We start from the raw sequence: 15183 nt of genomic DNA on the forward strand, positions 1-15183 counted from the left end.
GAGATAAAGTATTTCATTTTTCAGTCAATGTTCTTTGATTTCACTGACTTTTAATAGCAAACCTATTTCTTTTGTTTCCACATGGCAAAGGTAGAAACCCCAGTCATTTCTAAAATGTAATTCCCCAAACTATTTTAAAAAGTAAAATAACACAAACGCAACGAGTAAGTTAGAAAAGCCAGAAGGTAGAGCACAATGCCCTTGAGTTATTCAGAATATATTCAATTTCTGTAAAACTAATTTACTGACCCTCATTTACAACACAAGCAATTACCCTTTGGGAATATCCAAATGAACATGCAAGGCTCTGTTAAATTTTCTGTTTGCGTACCTACCCCAATCACTTCCTTGCTTTTTTCCAGTTGTTATCTAGCTAATGCTATGGATCATATAATGATACAAAGGGCTTTTGTCATTCCTTGCTAAGTTATTGCTCCTCAAACCTCAGAACCTCTCCTGTGAATTTATCTTGCAGATCTCTTCAAGTGGAAAAAAAAGCAGCATCCTGAAGGAAGCAATGAAAATCCTTCTTTCATGCCTGAATACATCCAAGATCTTCATAGTCTATCCTGCTTTTTTGGCATTAGCTGCGGAGAGTTTAGAAGCAGTATGAGGGAGGAAGAGGTGGGAGAGAAGATATCTACAGTTCCTTCAATAAATGTAAGGGGGAAAATCATAGTGTGTATATGTCTAGTTTCTTCAAGCTTCCTTTGACTTAATGAGCCGTTGTTTATACAGTTAATGGCAATTGTGTGTATGAGTACTTTAAGTGTACTTCCACTTCTTTCCACAAGTAAAAACTGCCAAACAAAACTGGCATGACACCTCTGAGTGGAATTTCAACCACATAAAAATAAGAAGTGGCAAAATTCCCGGCTAAAATTTTGACAAATCTACTAAAATCCTGGCACTTGGGCTAGCCCTCGTAAGATGATGTGAATTATGCTGTCAGAGATCAAGCAGTTCTGTGGCAGCAAATGCTCAGTCCCACTGCAGTGGTCTTCCTGGGAAAGTACCCACATAACTCCCTTAATGCAATGATTAAGGCACGCGCTGGTGATAGGGGATGTATGAGTCTGAGAGCAGATGGGGTGAGGGAAGAAATGAGCAGTGTTCCCGAATTCATCCTGGCTGCTTTGCTGCTGTGTAAGCATCACCACTGAGTGATCTCCAGGGCAGTCAGTGGCCAACAGCCACCTCCAAGCTCACAAAAAGAAGCTGCCTCTCAGGGCAGAGGGCAAGATCCGTGTCTCATTGGGTTTTACCTGTAGGGCCAGGGCATGAAAAAGGCACTGACTTGCTCAGCCTTGTCAAGAGTAAAGTGCTTCTGGGATCTCAAGAACCCATGCAGGGCAGAAAACACTATGGGAAGTCATTTCTTCTGTTCTGATCAACCCATATAAATCACAGATGTGCCTTTGTTGATGTATTTCCCCCATGTCCACTGGCCATGTGATTGTCAAGCATACTAAGCCTTTGATTAAAGCCAGAAAACAGTTCCTACTCACATTCTGTGGTACCTAAAGAGCTCTTCTTCATTTGAACCCTAAAAGCTACAAAGGTCTTTGGGGCCAGCACAAAGAAGGCAAGTCCTTTCCTGGATCTGCACGCAGGGGAAAAGCAAAGGCTTGCTCACACGCCTCAGTCATGCAGGATGCCTCACTGTGAATTTTCCCCACTTGTGCTGCCAAATGCACTGGGAAGGCAACAGCCAGCCCTTCCCTGGCGCTCAACTGCCTCTCCAAAAATGTCAGCTCAAGCATGGAAACAGCACAACAGCTACAGAGAGCTGTAGCAAATCTACCTATCGGCAGCTCTGCAAAAGTCAGCAAGAAAAAATAGTTTGTTAAATATTAGAGAGGGCTTGCTAAAAGGTTTGCCAATTGGGTTTGCTACATCTAACTGCTTCATCTCAGATCTCTCGGGTGCAGCAAGCAGAATGTTGACAAAACATGCAGCTGTAATCGAAGAGGACGACTTCCATATGCTAACTGCTGCTAGGTACAAAGAGATACAAACATTGTATTTAAAATGTTAATGCTACACATCTGAATTTCTTTTCAGAAATACAAACACTGCATGCTACAAATGCAGTTTGGGGTGCTCTCCCACGACAAACTGAGACAAATGTTTACCTTGTTGCTGCCAAAAGGAGAGGGTCCAGCATCCCATCTTCACGCCTGGCTGACTCCCTGCGTCCCCATTCCCATCTGTGCTGTCCCACCCCCCCTTTGTACTGGTGCTCTGCTCATGCCATAGGGAACCAAAAGAAAACAATTACAATTCATTTTTGTGGGGTACTTTTTTGTGGCTTCAGCCCTTTGAACCAGTTGCCCCAAGGGTTCATTTGATACTAGAGGGCACGGGGAAAAAGCAAGAATGCTAGCCAGGATGGGAGGAGCAGGAGCACACCTTTACAACAGCGGTGAGCTCTTGGCAGAGCCGCCCTCATCCCACCACAGCCTCAGACACAAACATCGGTGCCTTGGCTCAGTGGTTCAGGGCTGTGACCTCTGTCAGGCATGCAGTGCAACCTTCTCCAGCCCATCAGTTCAGCTCCAGTTGCCTTTGGAAGGAGGCCATGCCCTCTCCCCAGGCCACCTCACAGACTGCAGAGCTCAGCTGCTGTGGTGCCAGGGTTGTTTTTTGAACTTTACAATAAATTTGCTTTTGCTGGAAAAGTGGGCTTTTTTAACCTTCTTTTTCTCATGATCAAAACCAAGCAGATTATTTTTAGGTCAGTTTTCTCCTTTTGAACTTACATTTAGGCACTAAGTCAACACACGGGACTTTTGCTTCAAAAGACAGTGAGAAAGAAGTCGCTGTGTGATGGCTGTTCTGCAGCATCTGTATGAAGTGTAATGCACCACCTTCAGAAAAAGAATTGAGAAAAAAAGTAAAACTTCCAGCAAATCTGAGAACTTGAAATCTATAACTAAAATCATTGTCACCTTCCACTAAATTTTGGAGATACATTACTTTTTTTTTTTTTTTGAAGACTCCATACCCCCAGGCAGTCTCTAGGGCAATTTCCACCATTTCTTCTGTGGTGTGAGAATACCGTTGGCTGATGTTCTGCATAGACCCAGATGGGCTGCTTTACTGAGACCTTTACATCGTGATGTGTGGGTTTACAGGGGTGAATACGGGAGAAAAAGAAGGCAGCCATAAATCTGTGATTCCATGGGCCAGGCAGCAGCACAGATGATGGTTCTGTTACTGCGCTGGAGTGCTAGGGCTGCTCAAGAAGTGAAAATAAATGGATCATTTGTATTACTGACTATATCACTATAATTATCAGGCTAAAGAGAGAGGTTCATTCCTGAGGTGCTCAGGTACTGCACAGGTCCCACACTGAGAAAGGTGAAGGCTGTTTTCTGTAGGTTTCCTGTCAGGTGCCCCAAGGAATCACACACTGGTGTCCCTCACAAAGACCAGGTCCCTTCAGCACCTCTGAAAAACGAGGTAACTTTTATCCAGGTGATCAGTTATAGAGATAGATACTTGCAGGCTTAACATACTGGTCCAGCTTAGGAATGAATGGGAAAAAAGAATACTGTCCGGTAATACGATTGCAAAATCATGGGTTTTCAGGGAAGGTAAACGGTCATGTGTTAGCCTGCTTCTAAAATGAAATTTGTTTTCTGTGTTTCTGTGGGAAATCAGAGGATGTTATTAACTGAGTCATGCAGCTGTTGACTTTAGCAAGCAAGCAAATGATATAAATAGAGAAGCACCAGTGAGCCTTGGACAGAAGAAGTGGTTGAGAGATCTTCTTGAGAGGGCTCTGTCCAAGGACAGAGAGGCAGAAATGGAAATGAAGATGCTTGCTTTCCTGGGCTTACTGTGTATTTCATGCTCTTATGCTTTGCCAGTGGCTCCAGAAACTGAAAATGAAGATATGCATTTTGCTCAGGTAAATTCTATAGACAAAATGTAGAAAACAATTTACTGAGAAAAAATGAATATAATGATGCTGTGTTAGTGATGCAGAATATTTCACTAACAACTCTTTGCCTTTGAAAAGAAATATTTTTGCTCTAAACTGTTATATTTCCTTCCTAACAGAAATATCTGGAAAACTTTTATGATTTTAAAGAAGATAAAAGCTCTTTATTTAAATCAACAAATCTCGCTCACATGGCTGACAAAATCCGAGAAATGCAGGCGTTCTTTGGGCTGGAGGTGACCGGAGAGCTGAACCGTAAGACGATGGACATGATGAAGCAGCCCAGATGTGGCATACCAGATGTCCGCTCATACAGCACCTTCCCACAGAACCCTAGATGGAAGAAGGAAGATGTGACATATCGGTAACATACATTAAAGCATGTTTCCCTGCACATCAGTTCTGTGTCTGCCAGGCAGATGTAATGCCAGCATGTTCTTTACTATTTACTCCTGCATTCTCGCAAGAACCTCACTCAGGGTGGCAGGGCCAAGAACGTGGGGAGCATTTGTGTCTTTTGCATTAGACTTCCAAATACTAATAAAAGAGACCAGAATAGGAGCCTACATTGGTTTCTTAAGAGCATACTAAATAATTTAATTAGTGGATAGGAGGGATACAACTGAGAGTAACTGTTGGGATTTCTGAAAGGTCTGAAAGAAAACTTTGAAATCTTCTCCTATTACATAAGCATATAACTGGAAAATAAACAACCCAACATATAAATAATAACAATCAGTGCTTAAAATATTTGACCTCAGTACTATGTGCCCTAGACACAGTTCTGATTGCTTTTAATTCCTTCTGTCTTGTTTTACAGGATTTTGAACTACACCCCTGACATGCTGCAAGCTGATGTGGACGAAGCAATTGCAAAAGCCTTCCAGCTCTGGAGCAGCGTCACCCCTTTGAGGTTCAACAGGCTATACAGTGGTGATGCAGATATAATGATCTCCTTTGCTTCTGGATGTAAGGGACTCCCTTGCTGGGGAATGATAATTAATTGTCACTTTTTCTTGCCGAGCTGATAGAAAGTTTCACTTGTTTTTACTTCTTTATTTTAGTTCATGGTGATTTCTACTCCTTCGATGGTCCAGGAGGAACGCTGGCTCATGCCTACCCCCCCAGCAGAGGGATAGGAGGAGATGCCCACTTTGATGAAGATGAAAACTGGACCAAGTTTACCACCTATAGTGGCAAGTTACCTTAAAAAATTGCATTGCTTGTTTTTTATTAAGTAGCATTTGTCTTGAAGACACTGTGAAGTAAAAGGTACTATGGCAGAAATTCCCACATTTTCTGAGATGTAAGATGTCAGAGTAACTTAGTAAAATAACTGTGCATATTCTTATCTATGCTGCAGACATGATAGTTCTCAGAAGTTAATTCATACACTGCAACTGCAGCTCCAGTGAAGGAAATGAGATTAACATGAAATAGCAAATGGGTAAACATGTCATTGTAAAGCAGGGAATTTTGGCTATCAGAAATGATCTTAAAATTTTTAATAGTGAGCTCTCTCTCTTTTTTTTTTTTAATAAAATTATTTAAACTTTTAAATTCTGCAAAGAAATAAAAGGGTCATGAATTTGTTGGTAAGCATAATTTTGAGATTTTCTGGTGTCCAGCAGTGTTCAGGGGTGATATCGGAGCTCACATGCTACCAGTGCTACCAGCCTTCCTGCAGTAGTCACCAACTGAATTCCATGCTACTTATAATGCCTAAAAATACGATTAAAATGATTATTAAAACATTCTCATCCAACTTTCAGTCTTTGTTAACATTAAAGAATCCTTGATTCTTTGTTGGCAGGAAAATTTCTGCAGCATGAGCAAGCAATGTTCCTCAACTGGCTCCCCTGTGAGCAACAAACATTTATAACTGGAAACATTTCTTTTCCAAGATTTTAGAGAACCTCTTAACTGGGACAGTTAAAATTTCCCGTTTTATTAATACCATGAATAATATATAATGAGAAGTTAGAATGTGCATCCCACTGTCAAGAAGAAATTTTGTTTACTGTTTGTTCTCTGTGCTGGATTTTTTTTTTTAGGGTACAATTTATTCCTTGTTGCTGCTCATGAGTTGGGCCACTCACTGGGTCTTGGTCATTCCAATGTCTTTGGTGCCTTGATGTATCCCATATATATGGCCAAGGATACAAGAAATTACAGGCTTCATCAGGATGATATCAATGGCATTCAGGCCCTCTATGGTAAGCAAAAAGTATAATTTTTGTTGGCCAGTGGAAAAGCATTTACAATATATTTTACTCAACAGCTAAAAAGTACTTATTTTTACTTCAGGAAGAATATTGAGATTTAATTTCCTGACTACATTTTGTGCAAATCTCTCCATCTCTTTGTGGCTAAAAGACAATATTTGCAACATGAAATCTGTGGGCTGTGTCCATGCCAGTAAAACAAAATGTTTAAGCTTTCTTTAAAGCTACCAGAGGAAGAAGTTACAGACTGTATTAATTCTCTTACCATCCATAAAAGGATGTTCATATGCACGACTGCTATTTGAAAATTGGTTTTGCTCTACATTAATCCCTGAGCAAATGCAGTTTGAGCTAGAAATAACTTGTCAAAGAAAAACCATGCAAGAAAATATTATAACGGTTATCAACAGAGACAGCCAACTTAAATCGCCCAATTTCCACTGGCATTAGCTTACTAGCTGAGTTATAAACTCACCTGTACATTAGGCTCAGTAGGGTACACTCTTAAGCTCTGCAATGCAAAACTCTATTCCACCATCCAATTTCACACTTCTCTGTTTCCAAAGGACCCCCAAGGGAATCTCCTGCATTTCCAACAAAAGCATTTCTCCCACAAGAAACAACTGAAATGCCACCTATGGAAGAACCAACTCAAATGTCACCCCGGGAAGAACCAACAGAAATGGCACCCACAAAAAGACCAGAAGACTGTGACCCTCATTTGACTTTTGATGCTATCACTACTCTCCGTGGGGAAATTCTGTTCTTCAAAGGCAGGTAAGTGATTTCATTTCTACCAGCACCTGCTTCTGAGGCTCACAAAGATAGAATACAATGTTCATTTCAAGGAATTTATCTTCCTTTGGTTACAAGGGAAAATATTTCTTTCTGGAAGTATTAAGACAGCTTTGCAAATTTTTACTAGTCCAGCAAGAGTTGGGTGAGTAACACGGTTTACTGACAGGTGAGTAAACTGTGGCAAGCCATCATCCATCATCACTGTTACAGTTGTGCAAGGCTGAATAATCTCAGCATCACTCCTCAGCCTGCAGCTAGTTCATACACAGCACTTTCCTCATCACATCAGTCCAGGTGTGGGTCATGGAGCTGTGGGAAGTGCTACTGGTGTCTTTTGGCAGTACTCTAACCAAGGGGTACACAGTGAACTAGTGCCCAGCACTGCTCATAGAGAGTCCCTGCCATTAGATGGCCCTGCTGTTTCTGTATGTTCTGACACTGAGCGCTGTAACAGAGGGTTGGCAGCGTGCTTCCACTCTGGAGAAAGGGGACAGCATGTCAGGCCTTGGGTTTTATTCACTTCTTGGGTTGGTGACTGTGTTTCAATTGAATAAATTTCCTTTGATGAAGTGGGTCTGATTCATCTTCTAAAGCATGTGATGAAGAATTGCAGCTTAAAAACATTCTAGGGAAGGAGAGGAAGGAAGAATTCCTCTCTACTTTGAATTTTAATGTATTTTCCAAGGATGTTTAGTGAATCTTAGTAACCAAACTGAAATTAAGAACAGAGCTGTGCCAGCCCATGTGGTACACAGTGAAGACAAAGCTGTAGTCATCAGCATTACTACAGGCATCATGTGTTGATGGGCAAGCCATTGGAGTCTTGGTGAAGTAATTGTAGCACAAGCAGCTTTAAGTAGCACTGTTTGAGCAAAGATCTTGTACAAGATCACCTCCAGAGATTCCTTCATTCAACCATTCTGTGATACCAGAGTAACTAGTAGTAAAGGGGACATGTCTGAGAGAGCAGGGCTGAGTGAAGCAATCCATCCCAGAAGGGGTGATAGCATTGCCCAGTAGTGAGAACTGGCTTCAGCATCCAGACAGTAGCATTTTAAATCTAATTCTGTGCCACTGATCTCATAGAGAAATATGAACTATGAAACACTGCTGATTTTGTTTCTATCAGCTATGTCTGGCGCAAAAGTCCCTACTTCTCACAAATCGAGCATGATACCATCTCCACATTCTGGCCATCACTGGCAGCTGGCTTTGACGCCGCTTATGAGATTGACAAGAAGGATCGAGTGATCTTTTTTAAAGGTATTTCTCTTACATTTCCTTCTGTCCTTTTTATGAATTAATAAGGTTGCTGTAGTACTAGTAGCCTGTATATGTGCATGTTATAAGATAATAATGGAAGTAATATAATAATAACAACATATATTCTTACTATTTAAACCCATTTTCACTTTCTAAACGCTATTAATGTCATCCCAGCAGCCCTTTGCAATACGATATTACTCTTGCTACTAAGAGAGATCAGAACTGAGACAAAACTCATTACCCACACTGCTATTTAAATATATTTTTAAAGGTGCCCAATACACCTAAAAAATATGCTGAACTTTAGCCATTATGTGTTATAATATCATAATGAGTGTTAAAAATGAAAAGTCCAACATCCAGTACCTGAATAATTCAAAGTTGTGTTTGTTCTAAAGGGACACCTTCTCAACTAGATATATGTGTTACTTAATTGCTCAGAAAACTTTGATGGGAAATTCTGGGGCTTTGATGAAAAGTTCAGCTTCTTCAGTGATCCCTACTAATATTTTCTGTTTTTCTTGACAGACAACCAGTACTGGGCTGTCAGTGGCTACAGAATAGAGCCAGGTTTCCCCAAGCCTATTCAGAACCTGGGCTTTCCCAGAACCGTTAAGAAAATAGATGCTGCTGTTCATGATCAAAATACCAAGAAAACCTATATCTTTGTAGGCAACAAGTACTGGAGGTAAGGCTAATTCCTCTCTTGTGCAGCAGATAATCAAGACAGTTGTTTTTTAAAAATCAAACTACATAAGAATTTGTATAGTAAATTTGTGGCCTCTTGTCATTCTTTTTAGCCAATATAATGCCAAAATCAAAGGCAATTATTCATATCTTTTATAGCAAAAAGTTTGCAAAGATGAAGTAGACATCAATTCACTGTTGTCAGTCACACAAGCAAACAAGCACTATTTATCTGTTAAAAAGCATTATTACATGAAATTATTTGATGTACAGTTTTAATTACATGAAATTAGTACAAAATTTAGTACAAAAAGCCAATGTGAGTAGGCTTTGACATCATTTCTTTCACTCAGGATCTCGTAAGGGGCAGATGCACTCTCTGAAATTTGTAAGTAAAGGATCTATCAAGAAAGCTATGAAAGGAGATCAAAATATTGAATTTTTAAAGAAACAGTTCAGTGAAGCAGTAATATTACTCTAATAATATAACTGGGAAAATATTATCCTGTTACACCAAAATTTACATCCAATCATGAAGTCAGTTCTTTAGTTGGATACTGTCGAAGTGAATTAATCAATTTGAATAAAGAGTTAAGCTTATTACTCAGTATGAACACTGACCAGCCTTGTTATCAAACTCGGGGAATAGAGTTGAACATAGTCTGATGCTCTGAAAACAGCCTTGCTCATGACAGTGATTAATTCTTCGTAAGAGTAGGCTTCTTTAGTAAAAACTTCACCTGGTTTTACCATTAAATATTACACTCTTTCTTCTTTTCATTAATTTCTTTATGCAGTTTTGATGAAAATACCCAATCAATGGAAAGAGGATATCCAAGAAAAATAGCAGCTGACTTCCAAGGGATTGGTCATACTGTTGATGCTGCCTTTCAGAAAAATGGTAAGTAAATAAAAATGGAAGTAAAAACAGAATAGACCATCAACTGATGCAAACAAAAAAAATATATGTATGTTTCAAATATATATGGATATGAAATGTTTTTTTAATCATCCAGGAAAATAGAAATTACGGATCAATAAGTAAACAAAAATTAAATACTAATTTGCTATTACTTTGTCCTTCTAATTCCAGGACATTTTTACTTTTTCCATGGATCCAACCAGTATGAGGTTGACATCAAGAACAAGAAACTTGTCCGTAAAATGAAGAGCAACAGCTGGTTTGATTGCTAGAAATCTCAAACGATAATGCAAGTTTGCATTTGCTCCAAAAATGTTTTTCTCATGTTCCTTGGCTTTAACCAATATCACTCAGCTGTTACTGTGCATTTGAGTCTGCAATTACGGTCTTTGAAGAACCTAATTTAAAATTTTAATAATGTAAAACTTAATGTACAGTTTTAATTTATTTTTCCAAGTATTTATTAATCAAACTACTTTTGAGTAATAAAAAAGTATTTTGCTGGAGAATAGTAGCGCTTGTGTTCTGGTTCATTTCTCTGGTGACAATACTCCCAGGATAAGTGCACACAAGGACAGAGCCAGGATCCCACTGCCATTTTCAGAAGTGCTCAGTGTCTGTAGCAGGGAAGTTAAAGAGAATCTGAAGCTGCTGGGCTGTTTTGGGGCACAATGAGAAATGATCTGAGAGACAGACTGGGGAAAGGAAAGTTGTGGGGGGACAGAAGAAGTAGAAAGAGATCCTACAGAAGGAGAATCCAAACAGCAGCATTGGTAAGGATTCTGGTTGCTATGTCCTCATTTAACTTGATCTCAGAGCATGAATGAAGAGGGCAGGAATGCAGATGGATCCCTAATTTTGGAAGGGAACTTGACAATGAATTAAGAAGACACATGCTTTTGTGTCGCTTTGGGGTGGGCAGAGCTAAGAGGTTGGTATGGCAGGATTAAAGTAACTGGAGAGTAGAGCTGGGTAACAAGTTTGGGGATAGAGACAGCCTGCAGACAGGACGAGAAGCGATGGTAATATTGTCACGGGGTAATCGCTAGGGAGCAAGGGGATTATTCCTGCTGAGTTGTGACCATGTGCTATGCTCCGAGTGCTGGACAGGAACACTGCAATAACCACTTCCCATAGCAAAATAGTGAAGTTAGACAAAAAACAGGATTTTCATGTAACCACTGCAGATGACTCCTCTGGAGAAAGAGCAGTAAGGCACAAACAAAAGCACACACACTTCCTCCTCTTGTTTGGGTTCAGCATGAACCTCCTTGTAGTTTCCTCCACTATGCAGTCCATCATGTCACAACATGCATTCCCTCAGCAAATGCACTAACATCCATGAACATGTACTATGATCAATTTGCAGTGTATATACAAGTGAAATAGTCAAGTCAGACTGCAAATTTATCTACTTCTCAGAGTTAACAGAGAGTCATAACCCTCCCTCTGCTAGTCCAAACTAGTAAGGTACTGGGCTATTCAATCAGCCAGCAAGAAGCCAGTGCAGTTATGCCATTTTCCCCTCTTGTCCTGAGTCTGCGCTGTGTAAAGAGCAATCAGGTCAGCCTGATTCCTCTGCATCATTGATTGAGAACTGTGAAAATCCAGCTTGCTGAAGAAAGACATCCCTGGCGCACAATAGGCCTCAGCACAGTAGTGGAGCCATGCTAAAGGCCTCAGTTATATAGCTGAGCATATAATAATATATACACATTACTACTGAGTGATATCTCAGTGGCTAGAATACCTGTTTGACTGTAAGAAAGCTTGGCTGATATTCATCTTCCTCTTGAAGGGATTTGATCTCATCTTCTATAACACTGATCTGATCGTGTGATTGTGTGAGGAAGTCAGCTCTTCTGAACTGTTCCTTTTTCTCTCACAGCACTGGCAAAGGCAGCAGGAGTGAATGGGAATGGCTGACGAGGACAGTCTTCCAGTTCTTGCTGTTCAAAATCTCTTATCTGCCATGTTCTGCTCCCTGTGTGAGCAATGTGTAATGCTAACTGAGCAGTGCTGAAACAGGACAATAAACTAAGCCAGGGGAGAAACTGAGCTGTTAATCTCAGCCTGCTTTAAAAGCCTATTAGGGACTGACTGGCTCAGCATTGCCACAAAGGCTGCGGTGCACCAGAGTGAAGTCATTAGCTGACAAGTGGGTGAGCTCACCTGGCAGGAACCCAGGGAGGGCAGAAATACAGTGCAGCTGGTGTTGCCTCGACATCTCTCATTACCTTCTTCAAATGCTTGTGCTGTGTACACAGCCTGTACAGAAGAAACTTCTGTCCAAGGACATCAGGTGCCTCCAGGGTGAAGTTGAGCTCTCATGGTTGCTTCTTGTGCACTGCCTTTCATTTTGAAAGTGCCTACACACTTTGATATCCTAATGAGACACCTACTTGCATGCCCAAGGAACCAGGCTTTGCCCTGTTTGTTGGCTGAGTACTGAAAGCGATGAAAGAGAAACCAAAAGAACACGTCGGCAATGGTGGGACAGAGCACTGATAGTGTTGACTCACCGTTACCATTATATATGTATAATGCATATAACATATAGAAAACGCTTTAAGATAAGACTGGTACTGAGTTAGCACATCAACAAGACAGCTAACTGAAAGTAAAATACTGGCCTCACCCCCAGGTGCTAGTTAGCTTAAACTGCTTGCATCTGAAAAATGAATGGTAGTTACTTTGCTGTAAATGTAATCCAGAAAATTCTCTGTTTGTTCACCTGATCAAGACTACAAATGGAAGAAGACAAGGAATTAATTCTACCCTTACAGAGGAGCTGGTCAGTAGTGTTAACCGTGGATTTTCCATCTGTATTTTTGCTTTCTCAATGTCCTAAATTTTGGCGAAAAAAAAATTGAATTGAGCAAAGCAAGAAAATTCCTGGAAAATGATATAATAATAAGTAACTCCAATTGTTTTGGAAACAGGAGCACCGAAACTGCCTGTTGGCATTTACTGAGCAAGTGGAACTTTCTCATTGCTATGATTTCTTTATAACTCATAAATGGTTACTAGAATTAAGAGCATTAATAAAGCATACGAAATTTGCTCATAAATACAATTTCAGTAAGAATTTTTTAAGTGTATGGACTTTCTCTGAGTCTGAGAACAGGCATGTAAAAATAGAGATGCACAGAAACATCATTTCTCAAATTCTTGACTGTACAACTGTCATCCCAGACACAACCTATTGCACATCAAAAATGCAAAAATATCTTAATGACTTTAGTGGCAACTTTATAAGGCTCTTAAACAGTATTAGGTGAATGAGCTAATAACGGTGCATGCTGACACAAAAATGTCACAAGAACAAGTGGTAAATGCTACAGCAAAGCAGTGGGCTCCAGTCCCAGACATCAGGCAGTTCTCTCACAGGGACTTAGTCTACAGCTGGTGGATTGGTTTAGTGTTACCAGCAGTAGCCGTCATATGTTGCTTTTCGGGAAGGGAAAAGACTCTTTCATACAGAAGTCTTTGGAGATGTTGTGACAAGGATCTTCCCACGGCAGAACTGCTTTTCCTCTTCTTGAGGAAGTTTGATTTTCAACATTGTTGTTATGGTTGCAAAGGAGATTATGGAAATATCTGTCTAATGCTGTTCTCTGTGGCTAAGATTTGAGATCTTCCTGGGCAGGTTTTCCATATAAAGCAAGTCTCCACTCACATACAGACAGCACTGTTACAATCATGGAGAAAATGAAGATGAACTATGCAGTAAGGAGGCCCTGACTCAGCACTGGACAGGAAGTTGACCTGTGTGAAAGCTGACCGTGACAAGAGGAGTTCTGCTGGTGAATCAACATTACTGTGATAAAAACAGGTGACTGTAATATAAAAATAATAAAAAAGCAGAAGCTGGTCTCACATTTATCTTTTTCCAGAAATATGTTATTTTTGAGACAGCACAGGGTTTGCAGCAGAGCTAGGCAGGAGGTAAGCACTGCTCAACATCAGGGCTGAGGCAGATTAGAACCATCCTAAGCAGAAAACCAACTCTGAAAGAGGGGAAAAAGGGGCCAATCTTGAAAGATTGTCCTCACTTCTTTAAGCCAGAACACATGATTTTCTTTATATGTTGTAATACTTCTGGATGAAGTCTCCTCAAAAGACTCAAAAAAATCTCAAAGGAGATTGGTGTGGAATTTTTTTCATAAGACCTATTCTAGATAATTGAAAGATGTTTGATTTGGTGATTGATCTCTTGTGGGAAATGGTAAAGAGTAAGCAAATGTTGTCAGAATAGCAGCAGGATGTATTTGAGAGGGATGCCAATCAGAAGATTGCATAAATTTCACCAATACCCCTCCAGATCATCTCAACCTCCTCTAGTGGCCCACTCATCAGATTGAAAGAATAGTGAGGAATATTTGTACCAAATTTTACAGGTCAGAAAGTTAGTTCTGTGCACTGGGACCATGGAGACACCATACACATAGAGACACACTGAACTTCACTTGGTGAGAAGTTGCGCCTCATGTGGGAAGTGAAAAATGCTATAAGCTTCAGTGGGTTAGTTTGCAAGTACTAGAAGCTATTTCTACAAGTGATACTGTGGGTGTGTAAGCTGCATAGGAGAACATCACACTCAATTTATAGATTCATCTCACCCACCCAGTGTGACACACCTAGCAGAATAAGAGCAGAATTATCAAAAGATGCCTGTACGAGCTTTCTTGTGGTTCTCTTCCTGAATGCAGCTCAGTTGTCCCATTTCAGCGTCATTCCTCAAGTATGTCCATCTCCACCCAGGACTGAGGAGGTCTTTGCCCCTAATGTAAATGTTTCAGTTAGGTGTCTGCTCTCAGGTCAGGAATTCAGCCCTTGGTGACCAGTGTCCTCTGCTGAACCTCACAAGCTGCCCTCTTGCTTCCACCTAGTCCAGGATCTGTCTGCATTTCATTTCCATTCTGTTTTTCAAAACGCTCTCCACAATGCAGGAAGAGACAAGTTCAGTAAATGCTGGAAATACATAGATTGCTCTGAAAATAATGCCTCCTATTTTTTCCATGGAAATTGCAACACGTACAAAGAACATAATAACAATAATTGATAGAGCAAATTCTCAGAGACAAAACTCTACTTTTCAGCATAGTCACCGCCATTAGCCATGCATTTTCACCAGCAATGAACAAGAGCCTGCATTCCACACGTTAATATCTGCATAGCTGCCCAGAATGTGGCTTGTCTTTCATATCACCACTTCTGAAACATGCCACCCCCCACCTCATTGCACTCACATCCTCTTTTTGGTCTCCATTACCATACAGCAAGTGTTGATGAGTGTCAATGGGTGCCATTTTTTCTACATGGAGGATCTGCGC

At 40.5% G+C, this 15183-nt stretch overlaps 1 protein-coding gene across 1 annotated transcript; it reads left to right on the forward strand.

Annotated features, from left to right (window-relative positions):
* The first annotated feature begins 3722 nt into the window (after window positions 1-3722).
* On the forward strand, window positions 3723-10356 carry LOC100544485 (stromelysin-1-like). Its single transcript, XM_010729014.4, has 10 exons — window positions 3723-3916; window positions 4069-4313; window positions 4770-4918; window positions 5014-5145; window positions 6004-6165; window positions 6741-6951; window positions 8102-8235; window positions 8767-8926; window positions 9723-9826; window positions 10019-10356. The coding sequence occupies exons 1-10, from the start codon at window positions 3812-3814 to the stop codon at window positions 10117-10119; spliced, it is 1503 nt and encodes a 500-aa protein (XP_010727316.1). The 5' UTR covers window positions 3723-3811; the 3' UTR covers window positions 10120-10356.
* Window positions 10357-15183: the final 4827 nt, after the last annotated feature.

Source organism: Meleagris gallopavo, chromosome 1, assembly GCF_905368555.1.
Source record: "Meleagris gallopavo chromosome 1, MGAL_WU_HG_1.1, whole genome shotgun sequence".
Classification (NCBI taxonomy): Eukaryota; Metazoa; Chordata; class Aves; order Galliformes; family Phasianidae; genus Meleagris; species Meleagris gallopavo.

Coding starts and splice junctions, on each gene's coding strand:
- LOC100544485 (XM_010729014.4), top strand. CDS start 3,812: ATGGAAATGAAGATGCTTGCTTTCCTGGGCTTACTGTGTATTTCATGC. Junction 3,917..4,068: donor AAGATATGCATTTTGCTCAG/GTAAATTCTATA, acceptor CCTTCCTAACAG/AAATATCTGGAAAACTTTTA. Junction 6,952..8,101: donor ATTCTGTTCTTCAAAGGCAG/GTAAGTGATTTC, acceptor TGTTTCTATCAG/CTATGTCTGGCGCAAAAGTC.